At 40.0% G+C, this 22876-nt stretch overlaps 1 protein-coding gene across 1 annotated transcript; it reads left to right on the plus strand.

Annotated features, from left to right (window-relative positions):
* The first annotated feature begins 2643 nt into the window (after positions 1-2643).
* On the plus strand, positions 2644-8431 carry LOC143415003 (butyrophilin subfamily 3 member A2-like). The gene is made up of 7 exons (XM_076880274.1): positions 2644-2689; positions 5037-5130; positions 5332-5673; positions 6017-6310; positions 6403-6528; positions 6770-6888; positions 8321-8431. The coding sequence occupies exons 2-7, from the start codon at positions 5043-5045 to the stop codon at positions 8390-8392; spliced, it is 1041 nt and encodes a 346-aa protein (XP_076736389.1). The 5' UTR covers positions 2644-2689; positions 5037-5042; the 3' UTR covers positions 8393-8431.
* Positions 8432-22876: the final 14445 nt, after the last annotated feature.

Below are 22876 nucleotides of genomic sequence, written 5' to 3' on the forward strand. Positions count from 1 at the left end.
CAACCTGATATTTACAATCCACATGTATCATTCCATATATGCTGTCAGTACCAATGATGACAGAGGTTTATATAATCGGCTATAGCATTATCATTACTCTGACCTTCTGGTTGAGCTGTTGGATTTAGGGAGAGGTCAGAGGTCAAATCTGATATGATATTTTAAATCTTTATGCTATGAAAATGTTGACATTACCCAGCACACTTTTAAGAATCATGCGGCCCTGAGCTCCTGTTCCACAGACGAGGACCATACCACTGAAAAGCTGCCTCTCCGTGAGTATGTGTCCTGACTTTAGGGACAATCAAAAGGCCAGTACCAGAGGACCTCATGGTCCGCGAGGGTTCGTATGGTAAAAGCAGATCTGAGAGATAAGAAGGCCCAAGACCATTAAGACATTTAAAAACCAATAAAAGAACTTTAAAATCGATCCTGAAACACACGGGGAGCCAGTGCAGCGATTCTAAAACCGGTGTAATGTGGGCCCGCCCTCTGGTCTTCGTCAGCACACGAGCTGCCGAGTTTTGCAAGAGTTGTAAAGTTGAAATATTCTTCTTAGGAAGACCAGAGAGCAGGGCATTACAGTAATCAATGCGACTGGTAATAAAAGCATGCATCAGCATCTCCGTGTTGGCCCGAGAGAGAATAGGGCGGACTCTGGCTATATTTTTTAGATGATAAAATCCAATTTTGGTTACATGTTTAACATGTGGGATAAAACCAAGCTCAGAGTCAAAAATAACACCCAGGTTTTTCACTTGTAGCGAAGGACATAGTGAAAATGCCTCTAATTTAGACAAGAGTTTCTCTCTCTGAGCCTCAGGACCGACAATTAAAACCGTTTTGTCCTGGTTAAGCTGTAAAAAGTTTTCTACCATCCAAGATCTTATATCCAAGATACAGTTAAAAAGGGCATCCATTGGTCTGGTGTCATCAGGAGACACGGAGATGTACAGCTGCGTGTCATCAGCGTAACTGTGGAAGTTCACTCCATGCCTCCTGATGACACTGCCGAGACGGAGCATATACAAATTAAAAAGTACAGGGCCTAGAACCGACCCTTGAGGCACACCACATGTCATTTTATGGATCTTAGAGGAGCATGTATCCATACTCACCATAAAAGATCTGTCAGAGAGATAGGAAGTGAACCAGTTATGTACAGCACCAGAGAGGCCCACCATGTGTTTCAGTCTGTTTAAAAGAATAGAATGGTCTACTGTATCAAAGGCTGCGCTTAGATCCAGTAGCACCAGGACTGAGAGCTTTTGGGAGTCCCAGTTACATCTAAGATCATTTAAAACCTTTAGGAGAGCAGTCTCTGTGCTGTGGTTCACCCTAAATCCAGACTGGAATATCTCCAGGATCTGTCTATCATTGAGAAAATCAGTAATCTGAGTAAAAACAAGTTTTTCTAAGATTTTACTTAAAAATAGTAAGTTGGATACAGGTCTGTAGTTATTAAAATCATTACAATCCAAATTGCTCTTCTTCAGAATGGGCCTCACCACCGCCGTTTTAAAGGCAGCAGGGAAGACACCCAACTGAAGAGAGCAATTCATCATGTATAAAAGCTCAGCCTCAAAAAATCCATAAAGTGTTTTAAAGAGTGAAGAAGGGATTGGATCTAAAAGACATGTGGTGGGTCTCACTGTGGAGAGAACTTTCTGAAGGTTCTCAGCATTAACCAGGACAAAGCTGTCCAGTGTCTCCTCAGGTACAATCAAGCCCTCAGATGTGTTTAAAATCATATCGCGATTAGATAAAATATCAGATCTGATGGCGCTGATCTTTCCCCTGAAGTGGTCTGCAAACTGCTCACAGAGCGAGTCTGTGGGGGTTCTTTGGGAGCTGTTAAAATCAGGGTTAAATAAATGATCTATGGTGGAAAAGAGGACCTTGGGATTATTTTTGTTATTACTGATTATTTTGGCGAAGTATGAATTTCTTGAGTTCCTTAATGTATTATTGTACATTTTAAGTTGCTTGCAAAATATTTGATGGTTGATAGTATTTTTATTTTTCCTCCATCTCCTTTCTGCTGCCCTGCAATTTCTTTTGAGTTTTTTGACTTCTTCGTTTCTCCAGGGTGATGCATGGTTTACGTTAATCTTTTTGGTGGTGAGTGGAGCAACGGAGTCAAGGCTTTTCTTCAGTTTGCTGTTGAAATAACTAAAAATCAAATCAGAATACATTCAAAACTTTTAGAGCTGTTGTGTTTACAGACAGAATGAAATGCTACCAAAAACATGAGCTCCTTGTTTAAGGTAAGAAGAAACTGCGGAAACCATTTTGAGGACCTCTTTGGTTTACACATGATCTGAACTGATCTGATGCCATATGCAGTCAAGGTCACCCGCCCCTGTGTTTGTCATGCTCAGTGTTTATCTGATAAGATAATAGAATAGAATAGAATAGAATAGAATAGAATTCAACTTTATTGTCATTGCACATGCACAGGTACAGGGCAACGAAATGCAACGAAATAAGATACCTTTATTAGTCCCACGAGTGGGAAATTTCATAGACAGACCAAGGAATGTGCAGCAATGAACGTTAGAAACTGATCTGACAGGAATGTCTGGTTTGCAGTGACTCATTAATATTGAGTTTTTGTTTCCTGCTCGGCTCCAGTGACTTGTTTCACTTTGACAGTTTGGATTACTGTGTAGTCTGGGGTCTATCTGTGGTAAGTCTTCTTCTATTTGTTTGTTTTGGGGGTTGTTTTTGAGTCAGAGAACAAAAAAAAAAAAAAGCTTATAACAAAACACTACAATTTGTGGTAACAAAAACAAAAAAACAGGGATTTTTTTTTTACATGTTAGTGAGTAAACTCTGAATAAAGTCAGACTGTTGTTTTTCTGTGAAACCGTGAGCACATACTACATGACAAATGTCTCTCAGTTGTTAAAAGCTCCAAATGTAGCAGCAAAGTGTGAGAAATACTGTATTTATGTTGATAAAGAACTGTTCTTGGAATCAGAGACCTGCACTTAAAGCAGCACTTTGTCTCATCGGGGTGACTGGGTGAAACTCTGAGCTTTCAGTTTTAGTCATGTGCTTAAGTTACACTGCTATGAAGCAGGTTCATTTCAAAATCAAAGCTCATAGTCTGAGCTGATCTGTGTTCCTGGTGAGTGTTCTATTGGTCACCTCCAGCCTTGGCTGAGACTTTGTGCTTTTCTATAATATATTTGCCAAATAGAGATAAAACACAGGGGTGTGACTACTGTTTACTACACTGTCAAAACACGTATGCCCTACTCAGGACTTTTGATTTTGGCTGTGTTACAGCTTGTGATGGGGATGTTTTTCTTTTTAGTCAAATTTTTGAAATCGTGTGTCCCTTACTCTTGCATGTCATCCGGAACCTGCTGATGTATTTTGCACCATTTCTACTCCTTTATGTACAAAAATGACGCCGGTGAGGTCGGCTGCCGTGCTGGATGCTCTGCCCCGACTTCTCCACTTTTTGCAGTTTTTCGTCACTTTTTGCTATATCTGCCATAATCTTGCATGGGCATCATGCAAAACACACAAATTCGCTACAGTAGAGACACTTTTGTTTCTATTGGTCTATAATACACGAACATTTCACCATGTTTAACTTCGGACCCAACCTGGCCAAAGGAGATCCTGAAAGAGAACAAAGGACGCGACCCTAAGCGACGGCCTCGGGGTAAGAGAGCCGGCATCAGGAACAGGCTACGGGCTCGCGCACATGCCCGTGCCCAGTATCCTGCTAGCCAATGTTCAATCCATCGAGAACAAGCTTGATGACCTCAGAGCCAGAATCAAGTTCCAGAGAGACATTCGGGACTGCAACCTCCTCTGCTTCACCGAGACTTGGCTGAACCCAGCGATACCAGACCACGCCGTGAAGCCGAGGGGGTTCTTTTCGGTTCACCACATGGACAGGACAATGGAGTCGGGGAAGAAAAGAGGTGGTGGAGTGTGTTTGATGGTGAACAACAGATGGTGCGACAGCACAAACATCTCCCCACTCACACGCTCCTGCTCGCCCAATCTGGAACTTTTGATTGTTAAATGTCGCCCCTTCTATCTCCCTCGGGAATTCACTGCGGTCATTGCCTGCACTGTTTACATTCCGCCTCACGCGGACTCGGACACTGCCTTATGTGAGCTACATGAGGCTCTCGCACATCATCAAACACTTCACCAAGATGCTGCACTCATTGTTATGGGAGATTTTAACAGAGTGAATCTCAAACGGACATTTCACAACCTTCACCAGCACATCAACTGCCCCACCCGGGGCACTAGGACATTAGACCACTGCTACACCCCGTTCAAGAACTGTTACAAGGCTCAGCCCCTGCCGGCATTTGGAAAATCGGACCATGCCGCCATCTTCCTCATGCCTGCTTACAAACAAAGGCTAAAGCAGCAACCACCAATCAGGAGGGAGGTCGCTCGCTGGACGGACCAATCAGTGGCCACGCTGCAGGACGCACTGGATGACGCAGACTGGGACATGTTAAGGCGCAGCTCTGATGACATCAACATGTTTACAGAAGCGGTTGTGGGATTTATCGGGAAACTAGCGGACAACACAGCAGAAAGAACTATCATCCGAACATTTCCCAACCAGAAGCCGTGGGTGGATAAAAACGTAACACACAGTATCTATCTATGAAAAGTAATAATCTGATAGCTAAGCTTTCCTTGCAGCCCATTACACAATCAAAACAATCAGCAGCAGAGTTCACGTCAAAGATAAAGATGCCACTGACCAAAAGTTATTCCCTAAGCTGCAATTTAGCACCATGGTAAAGTAATGTGTTCACTTTAATCAATAGCAAAATGTCTGGTGTCTTAACTCTGGAGTTAATGGAACACAATAGTGCTAAGTGCATGTTGATGACCTCATGACAGTACTTAACATATTAAAACATATTAAACATGTAAAATATGTTTTTAATCTTGAATAAGTTGATTTTAGATATGAAATAAACACATTCTTATTATTTCTATGACCTCTTGCATCACATCTTGTATCACTGATGTATTTTCAGAGGAAGATGCTTCCACAGATAGATGTGCTCTCCCTCTCTCCGCTTAAAGTCTTCAGTATTTTGGTTTTCCATCTACTAATACACTTAAATAGAGGTAAGCTTGATGTTGCTTGCATAATATTTTTTTACAGTGCATATAAACAAAACATTAAATATGTTACATTTGGTACAAACAGTATATATATATATATATATATATATATATATACACACACACATATAGGCATTCAAACTGGCTACAAAAATTAGTAAACGCGTCTTTCTTTCGTTCTTTGTCTTTTCCTCCTGTCTACAGCGGAGTCTCAGGTGGTTGGTCCACATCAACCAGTAGTTGCATTAGTTGATGATGATGTTATTTTACCGTGTCACGTGGAGCCTGCAGAGGATGTGACAGCTGAGATATTGGAGTGGACAAGATCTGACATGAACCCAAGATTTGTCCATGTGTGGCGATCCGGTCAGGATCTGGTGAATACAAGAAATCCTTCATACAGGGGAAGATCATCACTGTTCATCAATGAACTGAAGCGTGGAAACATTTCACTGAAACTCTCCAAAGTAAAACTCTCTGATGAAGGAACATATGAATGCAGCATTCCTTTAATGGAGAAAAAATCTTTTGTTAAGCTTGTGGTTGGTAAGTAGATACACGTCATATGTTCATGGTGTAGTGGATTATGATATGATATAAATCATAAATCCAGCCAACAGGATTTTGGTAGAACTGTCAATGAGGAGCAAATGGTGAGATTTTCATATTTAGTTCCAGTGAAAGTTCATATTTCTGTAGGTTGAGGAAATATTTTATCACAGAAATGTATATTAATTTAGCATTGTGTTATTATTTATGATTAACATTAGAAAAAACAACACACCTAATGCATCAGAATTTTTTAATAATTTAATAATTGGGAATTACTGTCCATAATATGTGTTTTTTCACCCACTAAGAACTTTTCTAAACTCTTCATTTTACTCAGCATCACATGCTGCCAGGTCACTTCTCATCAGTTTATCGGGAAGTGGCGAAAATAGAGGAGGAGTGGTGTTACAGTGTGAGTCTGCAGGCTGGTATCCAGAGCCTGAGCTGCTGTGGTTGGACGGTGAGGGAAACCTCCTCTCTGCTGGACCTACAGAGACCCTCAGAGGTCCTGATGACCTCTATACTGTCAGCAGCAGAGTGACTGTGGAGAAGAGACACAGCAACAACATCAACTGCAGAGTCCAACAGAAGCAAATCAGCAAGAGCAGAGAGACACACAAACATGTTCCAGGTAAATATCGGTTATAAAATGTATGATATGCTTAATTCAGCCTAAATCAAAATCTGGTGAAATAACATGTAATTCTGTGTTTATTGTTTCAGATGAATTCTTTGAGCTCACATCCTGTTCTGCTGCTCCCATTGTTATTGGTTTGGCTGTTAGTTTGGCTGTAAGCATCATCTTGATTTTGATTGGAGTCTTTTTCATCTGGAGACAAAACAAAACAAGTAAGATACAAATTGATTCACCATGCTGTCTAAATTAATATCTCAAGTTATTCTAACAGGTTTTGAAGCAAAGTGTAAATTACACTTATTTTTTATAAGCAGCTAAACATCATTGTGTGTTATGAGATAAGGCACAATATATGCACTTCATAATTTAGTTTAAAATGAGATGATTATATGCTGCGTTATCATTTTAGCTCAAGAGAACATCATATTGTAATCTTGTCTATGCTTTTAACAGATGTCAGGAGAGCTCACTGTGATGCATGTAAAGAACAAGAAACAGCAAACCGCCCTGAAAGTGACAAAACTGAAAGAGACCAAGAGCAAGATAAGCTCATGTTACAGGACATCGTTGCAGTGAGTGATATGAATGAAACACAAGAAAATGAACAGACAGAAAATTTTGAAAAATAATCAGGATATTACATGTATATGGGGAAGAAAGAGTGTGAGTGGAAAGAAAAGAGAGAAAATGAAAATGGCACAAATAAAAAGAATATATGAATAGCATGTCCAGGGTTAGCTAACAGTGAAATAAATCTTTTAGAGCAATTATACATGACAGAGAAATAGTTACCATCTTCTGTTATAAGAATAGATGATATTTTTCTGCCGTCCTGATATTCACATCTTTTGTTTTGTCATGTGTCATTGTGCAGTTTGTTATGCAGGATCTCACAACAGAACTTTTTCTATTTTCTCTTAAGTCTGGAGCACTTCCCAAAACTCAGCAACTGATCACTCTTAATCTCCACAGTTTCTCATGAAGAAGAGGCCAGAGTTCTTCTGTAACTAAAAAGCCATATTTCCACAAATCCACAAAAGATACAACTAAAATCACACGTATTCACTTTTAAATTAAAACCTTACATAATGTTAACATGTTTAAGCTATAGAGGCAGGATGGTGGTTAGCATAGTTGCAACAACACAGTCCTGGGTTCATACTGTTAATTTCTTAAATGAAAACTATTAAAGTTTGCATATTTTGTCATAAGCTAAAGAGAACATTTGATAAAAGCACTGACACTTTATAGTTGAGAGATAATAAAATTAATTCAGTCAGTCTTCAGTTTGATTTTAATATTTTATTCTTGCTCTCATATACAGTTACCTTAGTTTAGGGTCAGTTAGAGGTCAGATTCTCTGTGCGAGCTCTTTTAAGAAAGAGAGATTTGAAACAAAACACAAGTGCCTCAATGGTTTTCAGACTGCTATGGTTTAACAGTCCTTAAAGATGTTATAAAAAAATATGAGCATGAGTAAAACATTTAAAACATGCAAAAAATGTTGGTGTGCTTTTCAGGCTGAACATTTGTGTTGATCTGTTTGTCTGTTAGTGTAAGAAAAACCATCATGCAGCTGAGGAGAAGCTGAAGGAGGCAGATGTAAAACTGAAAGAGGCTCATCGACAACTGGAGGAGAAAGATGCAGAGATCAGTAACATGAAGAAAGAAGTAAACAAACAGATAAACATCCACATTTCCATTATGTTGACTCATATTCATTAACAGAAACCTTGTCCTAACACTAACAAACAAATGCACAGATTTACATGTATGCATTAGTTTCTATTTTGTCCTCAAAAGAAAGGAATCCAAACTCCAGTCGGGCAAAAGCAGATTTATTATCCAATGAAATGAGTGACGAACAAACACACTGCCAAACAACAGACACAATGTGCTACAGCTGGAAACATTCATGTTCCTAATGACAGCAGCACTCACTGTTCGACCACACCCATAGTTAAGTTAAGGCTAAACCGTTGTGTTGATCTGTTTGTCTGTTAGTGTGAGAAAAACCAACATGCAGCTAAAGTGAAGCTGAAGGAGGCAGATGTAAAACTGAAAGAGGCTCATTGACAACTGGAGAAGAAAGATGCAGAGATCAGCAACATGAAGAAAGAAGTAAACACACACAGACTGTTGTTTTGAACACTTCAGGACAAACACATTTATTTACTGGGACCTCGCTCTGTCCTCAACCATAAACAAACAAACATGCAGCACATTTACATGTATCTTACCTTTATTAATGCTTAAAAAGAAAACAAAAACCCAAACTCAGTGTGTAAAAACAGATTTATATTAAAAACACAGACAAAGACTCTACTTTCTGTTATCTAAAGAAAAAACAGGAAGACGACAAGACCCAATGTCGTGTCGTCTTCTTGAGAAACTGGGGCCCGTTCTTCGTACCTCGCTAAGTAAGTTAGCTGGATTTGATTGTTGACGATTTCGCGTGATCTTGGATCGTTCGGTTCCCCGAAGCTCATCCAGGACTTGCTGTCATAGCAACAGAGCCGTAAGCGTAAACCTGCTTGGGAGCAGGTTTACTTTATGTAAACAGGATTAGATCGCGGCCACTCAGGTATGTCCGCTTCATTTATACGAAAGCAACAGCGATATTTTACCACTGTTTCACCATAAATAAATAACATCAATGTAACTAAAGATAATGCAGCACTTGATCCTTTTATTGATTTCACACAGATACATACAGGTCATTTCCTAAAAAAGGGAAATGTACTATTAACATTCTATTACATGTATGTGATTATTACAGATGTAATTCATATCTCAGAGTAGTAATTGCAAATTACTTCGTGTAATCAAGATGGGAGACCACAGCTAGAAAAGCGAAGGTTAATTTGGGAAGCCTGTCGCAGCCATGTCCTGTCCGTTGCGGAAGGTGCAAGATTGATAAGGAGAGTCCTCAGAATTCAGCATATATTGCGGGACAGACAGGATCCTTTAGCTCAGCGCGACAGTGTGCTCATAGAGAGATATCGATTTTCCCGTGAGGGTATTATTCACTTAACCAACTTGTTGACGAGGGGGTGCAGGACCACCACCTGTCTTTTTTTGCTCTGCCCTTTTCTTGGTTGCTGTTATGAACAAACAGATTATTTCAGGGTCTCTTTCCAAGAGACGAAAAGCAATATAAGTGATAAATATTACCATTCTGTAGAATATTCTTATATTTCACTTTTACCTGTTCCCATGTTCTAGTGGGTCCTGTTGTGGCTCTAATGTGAAAGGGGATATAATATAACATATTATATTATAATATAATGTAATATAATATTGGATAATATAGTGTAATATAATAAATCTACCCTACCGCCTACTGGTGTTGGCCAGAGGGGCCGATGGCGTGATATGGCAGCCTGGCTTCTGTCAGTCTGCCCCAGGGCAGCTGTGGCTACAACCGTAGCTGCCTCCACCAGTGTGTGAATGTGAGAGTGACTGAATAGTGGCATTGTAAAGCGCTTTGGGTGCCTTGAAAAGCGCTATATGAATCCAATCCATTATTATTATTATTATTATTGTTAAATTACTTACGAGTTTGATTTGTCAGCAACTTTCTGCCAGCCCTCTCTCCTTGCTTTTGCAGCCTTTGCAGTGTTCCCTTGCGTTCTGATTAAACTCTGAAACTCCTAAAATCCCTCACTCAAGAGTTCTTGCTCTGCTGCCGAAAAATACCGAGCTGAGCGCGCTCCTTCGACATTTTCGCCGACCAGTCAGAGGGTTGCCGATCAATGTTTCTACTATCGATGCGTAGCCCCTGTTAAGCCACCCAGTGATCTCACATTACTTCATCCAGCTATACTAATCGTCAACAACAGGTGTGTTCGGGGAACCGGAATAGCGAGCTCAGAGTTAGCGCGATGGTTTGATCTTGGATGTAGTAAGCGAGGTACGAAGAACGGACCCCTGGACTGCAAATAAAAACTGGAGATCGAATCAAACAAGTCAATCAAACTTGATTGACTTGCGCATTTGTGTAACTAGGGCGAGGTGTGATTATGTACATGGGATGGAGATTCAAAGATTTTCAGCAATAACCAATATTTTTTATTTAGTGTCTTTTCTTGCTGGCAACTTCTTCAGCTTTCAAAAAACACAGTCGCTCAGCACTGAGGCGTTGCAAAGCATCTCAAATGGCGTAGCACTAGTGATGGTTTTGTCATCGGTTACATGTGATTATTTCCCACAAATGCAAGGTTTTAAGGAGTGGCTCAAGGAAAATCCAACTTCGAGTTTGGAGCTTGTATGAGAGCACTGCTGTCATATGACTTTTACTACCTTGTACTTACTTTTGCCTCTTTATGCCTTCAGTTCCCTTCTGCAAAACTCAGATTTGACTCACCTGCAGTGCAAACTCCTGGATGCTGATCGTTCTTGTTGAACTCACTGAGTCAGACTTCAAACACCCCGATTGCCATGTGTTTTAAATATTTATATGAAAATCATAGTATTCTATGATGATTACTGAAACTTTTTGTTACATCCTGGGAGGCTGTGGGAGTGTGTGGGCGTGGTGTTGTCTTCTCTCTCTCCTCCTCCGTTCTGGCCCCTCCCCTTGTCTCTCTCTGCCCCTGCCCTCTCCTTTAGGTCACACCTGCTGCTCATCTGCTCTCGTTACAACCAATTACCCTCAGGGGTGATATAAGCTGGAGAAGAGCAGTGTGGAGGAGGAAGGAGAGGTTTCTGGTGGTTTTCCTCTGTGCTGGTCAGAGTGTGCTACTGACTTAGGTGTGGAGCAGCCTGCTGCGTGTGACCAGCCTTCTGGTGTGTGGCTCTTTGTGAGTAGTGCTTAACTGAGCAGTGATTGCCCATGAGTGACGGCGGCCTTCATTAGTTTGTGTGGCCTGCCTGGATATTGTTTGCTAGCAGCGTTGCTGTCTCTTTCTGTTGAAGCCTTATTGTTGCTTTCTTTGTTGAAGTGGTCATTACCACTTTGGGTTGACCTCCCTGATTTCTTATTAAAGCAGCGGTGCTGTCTCCTTTTGTTGTTGCCATTTATAATTATTGAGGTGTTTGCCTATAATAAAGATCTATTTTATATTAAATACCTCTGCCTGGCGTTCTTTTCATTCCACCTGGATCTAACTGTTACTGTCCCCCACCCTCATCGCCTAGCATTTAAGAGGGGACGTAACACTTTTATATTAAAATTAGATTCAATTATATTGTGCAATTTCTTCCCATAACCAAGATTGGTCCAGTCACCAACTGGACCAATCGTGGTGACTGAGGAGTTCTGTTGTCCCCATGATCTTTCCTCCTGTTGATCAGATTAAAAATTGACAGCACAAATTTAAATTATGACAGCAGCAAAGTTATATGGTTGTGTATTTCATTATGCTAAAGAATAAAATAAGCAAAACATTTCAATTCATGCAGTAATTAAAAAAACAGCTTGGACATAAATATATTTTTAAAACACAAGCTTGGAAAGGTACTGTACAGTGCTGTACAGTTTCACTTGGTTGCAGTTTTTGAGTTAATTTGATTCATTATTGTGTCTGAAACATGAGAATTTCTTCCTTCTGCTCTTTCTTCATGTAACATTTCAGCTGCAGTCAGAGAAGAAAACTGAAATCATCAATCAGCTCCAGCAGGTGAAACAAACAACAGAGAAACTGAAGAATCAGGTAGAGAAAAAAAAGCACGAGGTTTGTCTTTCAGTTCTAAACATTCAGAATTTGCTGACTCAAAACTCTTCATGAATGGACTGCACATCAATATTGACTCACCAAATCTGAAGGTCTGAAATATAATAAAAGAATCTAGAATATATACAATTTACACCCAAGATACAACGTTGTGGCTGATGTCTTCAGATGTTTCTTAAACATGTACACATGATTGTTTTTTTCTCATCATGCCATCTATTTTGTGAAATGCACCAGTCCCTTTTTCCTCAAAGATACTGTTTATCGTTACAGTCAAACAGTTTTGTTTGGTCAGATCTCAGGACATGTCTCCAGAAATTAGGATTTTTGTCCCCATGTGCAGCAGCAAACTGTAGTCTAACCTATTTTATGGTGGTTTTGAAGTAATGGCTTTCTCCTCCCAGAGTAACCTTTCAGCTCCTGGTGGTACAGGACTCGTTTTACTGTGGGTGGTGACGCTGTCTTTCTAGTGTCAGCCAGCATCTTCACAAGGTCTTTTCATCATGTCCTGGGTTGTTTCACATATTTCAAACAAAAAATGTTCCTCTTTGGCACTCAGAATCTGTCTCCTTCCCAAGCAGTTTGATGATTGTACGTTCCCATGTTTTTTATACTTGTGTATTATTGTCTGTACTGATGAATGTGAGACCTTCGGTTATCTGGAAACTGCACCAATAGATGAGCCACACATGTGGAAGTCCACAGTTCTTTTCCTGGGCCCTATTTCAGGAAGCCGGTTTAGAAAACTCAGAGTGAAAAACGATACTCAGGGTTGAGTAACCCCGAACTGTCCAACTCGGAATATTCGGTTTCAGAAAGGCTGATAACAAGTAGTTCAATCAACGCGGAGTTGCTTTAACCCCAAGTGAAGCGCGCGGACGAGGATACATAAAGCCCTGATTAGTGGAGCACAGATTAAGCGAGTCACCATGGAGACGGAGGGAAAGAAGGCGCGGTCAATGTATTTTACAGCGCTTGAGGCCGAAATTCTGATGGCAGCATATGCCGATAACATGCAAATTCCGCAGAAAAAAGTAACACAGCCACAGCTGCAAAAGAAAGGGAGCATGCATGGCAAAACATAGCCGACAGAGTCAATGCGTGAGTGTTAATTTAAACATTGATCTAGGGATTTCCACCCATTCAACACGTTATTTTATTATATTTTATTTTATTTTTTATTTCATACATTTTATTTTGTGATGTGATGTGAGCGCAGGTGCAACCCAACAGGCCCCAAACGTTCCTGGCAGCAAGTAAAAATGAAATATAAAAATATAGTCCAAACAGGTAAGGTGTAATTGTATTACGAGCCATAGTGCTTGATCTGTTTGTCTGATGTAAATCAATTGCAGTTAGAGGCTACATTAATTTTCTTTCTGTAAGCACTTATTGAAATTATCTGAGCACATTACAAGTACATATTTGCTTACTCTGTATGCTCAAATGTGACCCGTTATAGCCAACAGAAAAAAAGCGGAGGCCCGAAAAACAGGTGGGGGTCCTCCACCACCACTCACAGAGGCTGAGCAGTTGGCCCTCAGCCAAAACAGTGGGCGCCCTGTGGCCGAAGGCATCTCTGCGGGGACATCCTCTGAGTCAATAACCCCGCAAGACACAAGTGCCTACATAAGGGGTAAATTCAAAATAATACATGATGTGCATACATCCTTTCTTCACAGTCACCTTTGCAGTGCGACACATTCATTTGATAAACTCTTTACCATAATGAATTATTTTGTAGTGAAGTTATTTTCCTACTGATTTTGCCTTCCCTCAGTCTTGGTTGTCTTTGAGAGCATAATGACAATGAAGTGTAAGGTGATTGGTATGTTTGTTAATTGCCATTTGGTCCCTTGTAAGTTATAAGTGACCTGTATAAACCTCATATTCTATCAGTTGATGGTGATGGTGTACTGCATCTGGTGCAGCCTCCTGTTGAGCCAGACCAACATGCAGTTGTGAGTAATACTCCACAGATTATATGAGTTTACAGTAGAACAGCAATGTTGTTTATTACTTTACTGCAGGAAAATAATGAAGAAACATTGACAGCTGTTACAGAGGAGGAAGCAACAGAGACACTTTATGAGGTTTACATCTTTTAATACTTTGTGTACAGGAAATACAGGCGACCAATAAAGCCAGTTGAACAAAAAATCTGTTTATTCTTCTTTCAACATGTTGAGGTGATGGGTCAAAAGAAATGATTGTGACATATGGTGTCTCTGACTGCGCTTCCATCTTGTATGTCCGTGGGAGGGTCAGGATGTTCATGGTTTGGATCACTGCTGATGTTTGGTTCAGAAGGACAGTGTTCTCCTCTAATTGTGGCAATGTTGTGAAGAATCACACATGCCACAATAATGTCACATGCCCTTTCTGGGGTGACCCTGAGTCTTTGCAGGCACTGGAACCGGGCCTTAAGCATTCCGATAGTCATTTCAATTCTGGCTCTTGTCCTGCAATTAGCCAGATTATATCGCTGCTGTGGGCCCGGTTCAGGGTCAGAGTAAGGGGTAAGCAAATAGGGTAAACATGGATACCCCCTATCACCAAGCAAGTAGCCAGTGAACTCTCCTAAGACAGAAGGATACACTTCAGTTCAAATGTCCCTGAAGCAATTGGTCTTTATATATTTTAAAGTATTCTCAACTCACCATGTCCAAATTTTGTGCTCAGTGTACATTCACGGAATATTTGTGAGTCATGAACAGAGCCTGGCCACTTGGTTTCAGTGCCTGCAATTTTGTGGAATCCCTCTTTGATAAATCTTGTGGGTCTATGACCGGGGAACACCACAAACGAGTACAGGAGTCGTTTCAGTGCAACTGTAACAGTCCTGACTGCCCGACAGATGGTAGCCTTGGAAACGTGCTCAGCGTCACCAATATTATACAGAAAGCTCCCGTTTGCAAAAAACCGAAGTGCAATACAAATAATATGTACAGAACTGAGAGAATGTCCGCGATGTGTCACATGAGCAATATTAGGCCTGAGGATGTTATTCAAATAAATTATAGATTGTGCTGAGAAACGGTAACGTTCGCACAGAAAATCATCAGGAAATGATAAAATGTCCAAACGCGCTCTAATCACTCTCTCCCGGCGGAGAGCTCTGCGGAGAATTTGGGCTTCACGATCTACTGGCTCTTCAAGGAAGGGACACGCCATGTCTGACACTTCCTACAGTCAGGTTTCTGACAAAGAGGCGGAGACAGTCAGGGTTAGTTGTAGTAAACCTGCTAGGGGGCAGGTTAGCTTCACGGAGTGTGTCGTCATAGTGACTCACTCAGGCTTCAGCTGAACTCGCTTTGTGAAACCGAAAACCCAGAGTTTTCGTTAACTCAGGGTATACTTACTCAGTTTTTCCACTAAACCGGCTTCCTGAAATAGGGCCCTGGTGTCTTGTTTGATAAAGACACAATAAACTTAGTGCATGAAAGTAATAAAAAAAAAAACATAACTCTGTCTTTATTCTGACATTACACAAATACAAAAAATATGTTAATATTTATTGATCTAAAACAAAACAAAAAAGTTCACTCTGATTTGATGTTTGACAGTAAATAAAAAAAAAATGTATTTGTTTTTTTTCTGAAGTGTATGTAAATATCTGATTTCACTTGTATGCTAACGCAGCAGTCCCCAACCCCCGGGCTATTTGGTATCAGGCCGCGAGAGTTGAGGCTTTTATCATTTTTATTATCTGGTTTTATTTTGTTGTATTCATCCACGACACCTTAAAGGCCGGTCCATGAAAATATTGTCGGACATCAGAATCAGAATCGTTTTTATTGGCCATGTATATGTGCAGACACATACAAGGAATTTGGCTCTGGTAGATGGTGACTCTCAAGCACAGCACTGTAAATCACACACACACACACACACACACACACACACACACACACACACACACACACACACACACACACACACACGTCTATATATATATATTACACATGCATACATATACATATACAAACATACACAATGCTGTGTAAACCAAGTATAAATAACCAATCTAAACTTATATACAGGATACAGAATACAGGACGACAGAAATGAAATGAGGTGGAATGACAGACAGGTCAACTGTTAAGAAGGGAGACGGCGAGGGGAAAGAAACTGTTCCTATGTCAGGTGGTCCTGGTCTGCAGGCTTCTGTACCGTCTGCCAGAGGGCAGCAGCTCAAAAAGTCTGTGTCCACGGTGTGAGGGGTCTGTGATGATTTTCCCTGCCCGTTTCCTGGTTCTTGAGAGGTACAGATCCTGGATGGAGGGCAGGGGGGCGTCGATGATCCTTTCTGCTGCTCGTACAGTCCGCTGCAGTCTGCTCCTGTCCTGTTTAGTGGCTGCATGATACCAGACTGTGATGTGTAGAAAAAAAAATCTAGGATATATTCATTTAAGAATATAAAAATTATTATAACTATATAATTATATAATTATTATATATTATTATAACTATTAGTGAGGAAAAACTGTGCTGGATCTTTGGGTCTTATCGTCCTCCACACTGACATTGTGTTGTGGAAAAATAAATCAAAATGATTTTCTGACATTTATTTACACAGAGTAATAACCTTGAACACAGTTTACAATTAGTGTGTTTTCAAATCGTCACTGATCGTTAGTTCAAGAAAGTTACAGCCACATACCAAAACATAAATTTTCTATTACATTTCTACACTTTTGAGTATTATTAAGAATGTTTAAAAAATGTGTATGCAAAATAATATTATAATATTTTAAAATATTAAAAAAAAGAAAGTTCCAAAAACATTAATGATAGGTTTGTAGCTTGAACCCATTCGCTGGAACGTTGAAGACAATATAATTACACAGCAAGCAAGACACGAAGTAGGCAAAGTTCTTCGTGTTACTCATGCATGAGGGAGACCTGCCTGGAGCCAAGTGTCGTTCCACCACTTGACCCCCATCAGACTCTCAGCCAGGTTCCCCATAGCACTCCTTTTATTGTGGTTACATGAATATGCATAGGGTCATTAACATATGACGTCTTACATACAAACAAAGAGTACCCTGTCTGTGTGTGTGTGTGTGTTTGGGGGGGGGGGGGGGGGGTCAGAGTGTGACTCCATAAATGACTTCCCTAAGACCTGCTGGTCTGGAAGTCCAACAGTTCATCTAAACAAAAGGCACTTAGCCTAAAACAGATATAGTCACGTTTATCCTACCATAAAACAATAAAACAAGGCACGACCTCTTCCCATGTTCCCAGGATGTAGGTGTGCATTCCAGTGTGGAATACACACCAAGCCTTTGCAGCCTGTTAAAGATCACACATCCTATCACTACACAATCGATTATACACCTCTAAGCATGGTTATGGTTAATGGTTAAATATTTCTAAGCATAAATGACAATCAACAATACAAAACCTAACAATGACAGATTACAGTTCTGCAGTTTAAGTGAACACATCATAAACTGGAATTATAAATGACCATTAGTGGTTTAACTGTAAAGAAAGACTTAAAACTTGATTTAATTGAGTGATTGTTGTTCAAGTAAGGAAAACATTCGGTGTCAGACATCTGTAAATCCATCAGCTAATGTTTCTAATGTGGAAAACAATCATCAGCAGAAGCATTGTTAGGAATAAAGTTTCTATATCTATCACCACACATCACGCACAGACTTTGGAGCTGTTTGATCATCAGACCGGCTGCTAGAATTTGCTCTCATACAGCTTTAAGTGCATGTCTAGTGAAATTTTCTGCTTATAAAATCTGTAATTTGTTGCTTGTCTATCACATCCCCAAAGAACAGCCATGATGTCAATTCTGAGGCAATTCAATTGTGTGCTTTATACTTATCAGTGACCCCTTGAGAAAGACCCATGGTGTGTATATACACTTTGGAGTCAGCTTCAAAGATGTCTTGGAACATTTAAACCTATCATGAGGGGATAGTGCCTGTGGTTTAACCTGTGAATAAATCCTGGTTTGTTACATTAACTGCCTTTAAGTACCTTTCCAGGTTTAACACCAGAAGCAGCCAACCTACAAGGGACAACTTTTACCCACTCTGAGAACATGTCAATAACCTGGAGCAATACTTTTACCTCCATATGGTATTAGTTCAGTGAAATCCATTTATAGTTGATCACAAGGTTTATCTGATCATATCTGTGCTACCTGTAGAGTTTCAATACCTGTACCTGGATAGGTAGTTACACAGGCAATAGAAGAATTACAAAATGACATTTCAGAAAACACTTTAACAAGTCTGCAACAAATTAACAAGTGGCTCTTGGCGGAAAGGGATTGTCTGAAATACCGGAAGTGAATCAACGATTAGGCTTACTCCATATTTGTAGTACAGAAAAGTGATTTGTCACAGGGGTTTCCCTGTAGTCACATTTTCACAAGCAGAAGAAAAAGAGACTGAAGGAGCCTTAGAAAGAAGTCAAGGAACAGCCCCAAAATCAGTGCTGTCCTTTCTGATTTGATTTTTATTTTTAAAGAATTATTTTACATTTATGTTTACATCAACAGCTGGTGTGCTTAAGCCACCACACATTCCTTTATATTTTACTAAGGAAATTGGAAATAAGCAGAGCAATTTATTGAAATGTGTAGTGTAGAACCACCAGATTACCAAACCTCCAAACCACCAAGGGGCGCCCTTTTTATCCCACCCTGCAACATCAGCAGTATTAGCAGGCCTTTCTTAAAGGAGGGGTTAATTGTCACCTCATACTTCTAATTAAAATTACCAGTTACAATTTTAAAAGTATTCAAGATGAATTTTGAGGTGTTTGATTAGTCTGATTTTATCACATTTTTGACATGAAAACTAGACTGAACAGCTAATTGTCTACATTTTAAAACTAACCTCACAGTTGGCTCCAGCAAAGTAAGAAATGCATTGTAGTAAATTAATTACTGTAAAAGTATGACAAAGTTCATCACAAACTTCACAACTGCCTTTGATCACCAGACCTGCAGCCTCCCTCAGTCTCCAGCCCTTGACCTACCATTTTACCCTTCACTTCACCAACTGCTACTTGGTTTATGCAGATTTCGCGTCCAGGAAAACAAGAGAGTCAGCCACATCAGACCCTCATGCAAATGGAAATTACCAGTGTGGCAACTACACTAGGTGTCAAAATACAAGTAAAACTACACACTTTTCTCATCAGCAAACTGGAAAAATGTTTCAGATTAGAAGTCTGATTACTTGTGCATCTACCCATGTTATACATATGGTAAATGGCCTGCATTTGTATAGCGCTTTTCTAGTCCGTAAGGACCCCAAAGCGCTTCACACTACATTCAGTCATTCACCCATTCACACACTGGCGATGGCAAGCTACATTGTAGCCACAGCTGCCCTGGGGTGCACTGACAGAGGCGAGGCTGCCGGACACAGGCGCCACCGGGCCCTCTGACCACCACCAGTAGGCAAACTGGTTAGTATCTTGCCCAAGGATATTTGGCATGCAGCCAGGATGCAGCCTGGGATCGAACCACCGACCTTCTGATTAGTGGATGACCTGCTCTGCCACCTGAGCTACAGCCACCCCATACAGCCATATGATAAGTTACCCGTGTGATCTTGCATATACCAGTAAAACTAACAGTGAACATAACCTTCCTGTCGTGTTCGGGTCTCATCTAACTGATTTACAACTTAAAATACGTATAAATAGCACGGTGGCACGGTGGTTAGCACTGTTGCCGCACAGCAAGAAGGTCCCGAGTTCAATTCCAACATCAGGCTGGGGTCTTTCTGTGTGGAGTTTGCATGTTCTCCCTGTGTTTGCGTGGGTTCCCTCCGGCTACTCCGGCTTCCTCCCACCGTCCAAAGACATGCAGCTTGTGGGGATAGGTTAATTGGATAATCCAAATTGCCACTAGGTGTGAATGTGAGTGCGAACGGTTGTCTGTCCCTGTGTGTTAGCCCTGCGACAGACCGGCGACCTGTCCAGGGTGTACCCCGCCTCTCGCCCTAGGACAGCTGGGATAGGCTCCAGCGCCCGCCGCGACCCTGAAAAGGATAAGCGGAAGCGAATGGATGGATGAACACTTATAAATATTGTGTTTTACATCTGATTGCCTCAAGGCCTTATGACATCCTCCACACTATGCACTTGAACATATTCTGATGAAGTTGTGATAAACATTTAATCTTATAATCACTGAACTATATATTTTGCTCTATAGAAACCAAACGAATATAACATGGCTGTTGAGGGTGTTGAGACCAAAACTTTAAATCTGTCTTCCAGGTTTTTTGACTGTAGATTTTATAGCTCTGATGAATTCTATTAGCACAAAAGAAGAACACTAACTGATCTCTGCCAACAGGTTTCCCACAGCAGCCGTGGATTTCTGTCATTTCTTATGAGATGATCTGACCAAAACCAACCCAGAAGTTGCTCAACATGTAACATGTTTAAATAATCAGTTGTTCAACTTGTAACACTTTATTCAATCAAGACTCAGTTAAGTGAAGCAAAAGCTCTTCTCATCCATCTAAATTTCCCAAATACTAAAATTGGTTTAGTCTTTGTTTAATTAAGTAGAAAATGCATAAATCTTATCAACTAGGAATATGTTGATGATTCACTGCTGTGTCTGATTTATTAAGTTAATTTTCTTTTTTGAAAGATTTTCTCGAACTTATTTTAAGCTAGTTAAGCAACCAATCAATTATTTGATCAGGTAACAACTCATGAGCTAAAGCACTATTCTGGGAACCTTTGTGTGTCTGTGTGTTTAATAGGGTTAATATTGTGTTCATTTTTCTGTGTCAGACAAATAGAACTGTGATGTTGCTGTATCTGTGTTATGGTGTTTCAGAAACATTTATATATAATAAAAAAATGAAGTTAAGTGAAGTAAGAAATGGAAAAAACAATCTTGATCTTTTAATATTAAATTTCAAACTTAATACTAAAAAAATAAAGTTCCAAAACATGTTTCACATTTTTCTTTTTCTGTATGTAAACATATATTTTGTTTCTTTCTTTTCTCATAGATGATATTTTCACTGGGTGTCACATAAATGGACCCAAAAGCAGACACTATGCTCAACAGCCACAAGTTTGCAGTGAGTTTAGTAGTGAAAGTTCACGGCGGGAGTTTCACGGGGCAAAGTGCCTGAAATGGGAGAGAGAGTGGAATTAGTGAATGGCGAGGTTTGTGACGACGAGAGATTAAACAGTGAGAATGGGGTTTGCCTTACTTGTAGCGCGGGGGGGGGGCAGGAGAGCTGTGGATCGAGGGCAGGTAGTTAAGGGCAGTTTCCAGCAGGTGAAGAGCCGCAGATGTCCTTACAGGTGGGCGACAGCGTGGGAGAAAACCAGGTGAGGCTTGGATCCGCTGATCCGGATGACACTGGGATTGTCTTTATATATATATATTTTTGTCAATTATTTTAAAACAGTTAACAAATTTAAAGTTGAATGAATGAAATGAAAGTAGTAACTGACATCCACACCCCTCTGTTGGGTCATTTTATTTTAAAATATGTTAATATATATATATAAGTTTATATATATAAGTTTTTGTTTTTGCCATGCTTACTATTTAGCTGCAGAAGATACACTGACATGTTTGCAGCTACAAGGCTTATGTAGAATTTTTAAGCCACAAGCTGGCACTGAAATGATCACGCTGACGTATTTTAACTCTACTGTGAACAAACATTTTCTCATGCGGTTTGTATCTAAGAAGCTAAAATTACTGGAGCGTCTGCAGCATCTAAAATAATCACACGCTGAGTAAACTGAGATACTGAGAGGTCTTTAAACATGCTCAGCAGGCCTGTGGTTTTAAACTCTTCTGTGCATGACAAGTTTAACAGCAACCAACAAAGTCAAAGCAATAAAAAAGGAAAAAAGTATATAGTAAAAAAAAACTGAAGTCGAAGTATTTTTTACAATATTTGCAATCACCCGTCATAGTGTAGCTCTTATAATTGTCCAGTTTACTGCACTGTTTTATTATCTAAATGTTAAAACTTCCAGAACATTCTCCATCAGTCATCTTTATATACAAATACCATTTATGTCTTTGTAACACTGAGTTTTCCAAAGTGAAGTAATCCCACTAACAAAAGCAGCAGAACCACCATCACAATGGTGAAAATAGTCCTCAACATTAGGAACACCTGGACGGCAGAACAAGAAGATGAGCAGGTGTCTCTGTGAAGTGCTGCAATGATAAAAATACATCTGCTGTAAAACAAATAAGGTTCACCTTTAAATGACAGAATGGGAAAACTGATTGTCTCCACTTAATTATATTTAGCTACACTCTAAAATTATCATTTATTCCAGCTCTTAATTTCTGATTTAAAATGTCTGATTTGTACCTGTGACAGTCAACAAGCTCTCTGGTGATTCTCCAGTATCAAACATCTTACACTTGTAGAGTCCTTCATCAGACCTGGAAACTTTGTGGATGCTCATCTCTCCTGTGTAGCTGTTCCCGATGAAGAAGCCATCTTTATAGAAATCAGCTGTGAGGTTTGAAGTCTTTGTCTTGTTCCTGCAGCACAGAGTCACATTGTTTCCCTCCTCGACAGGGACAACAGGACTCTCTAGGACGACAGAACCAGCTGAAAAACAAGACTTTTTATCTGATACAGAAATCTGTAACATTTCAAACCAAGCAAGCAAAACACTGAAATAATAAGTGGAACAATTTTTTAAGTTAACAGCTGCCATGGTAACGACGTTTTGGACTCATTGTTAGTCACTCATTTTAATGTTAATTTTTATTAATGGTACATAAGACTGAACAAATACTGTGGCTTGATTCATCAATATTGCGGCAACATTTGAATGGAATCATTATGATTCATTAAAATAAGTAAGTTAAATGCTGTTTACAATAAATAATACT

The sequence above is a fragment of the Maylandia zebra genome, linkage group LG3, assembly GCF_041146795.1.
Source record: "Maylandia zebra isolate NMK-2024a linkage group LG3, Mzebra_GT3a, whole genome shotgun sequence".
In the NCBI taxonomy this organism is placed as follows: Eukaryota; Metazoa; Chordata; class Actinopteri; order Cichliformes; family Cichlidae; genus Maylandia; species Maylandia zebra.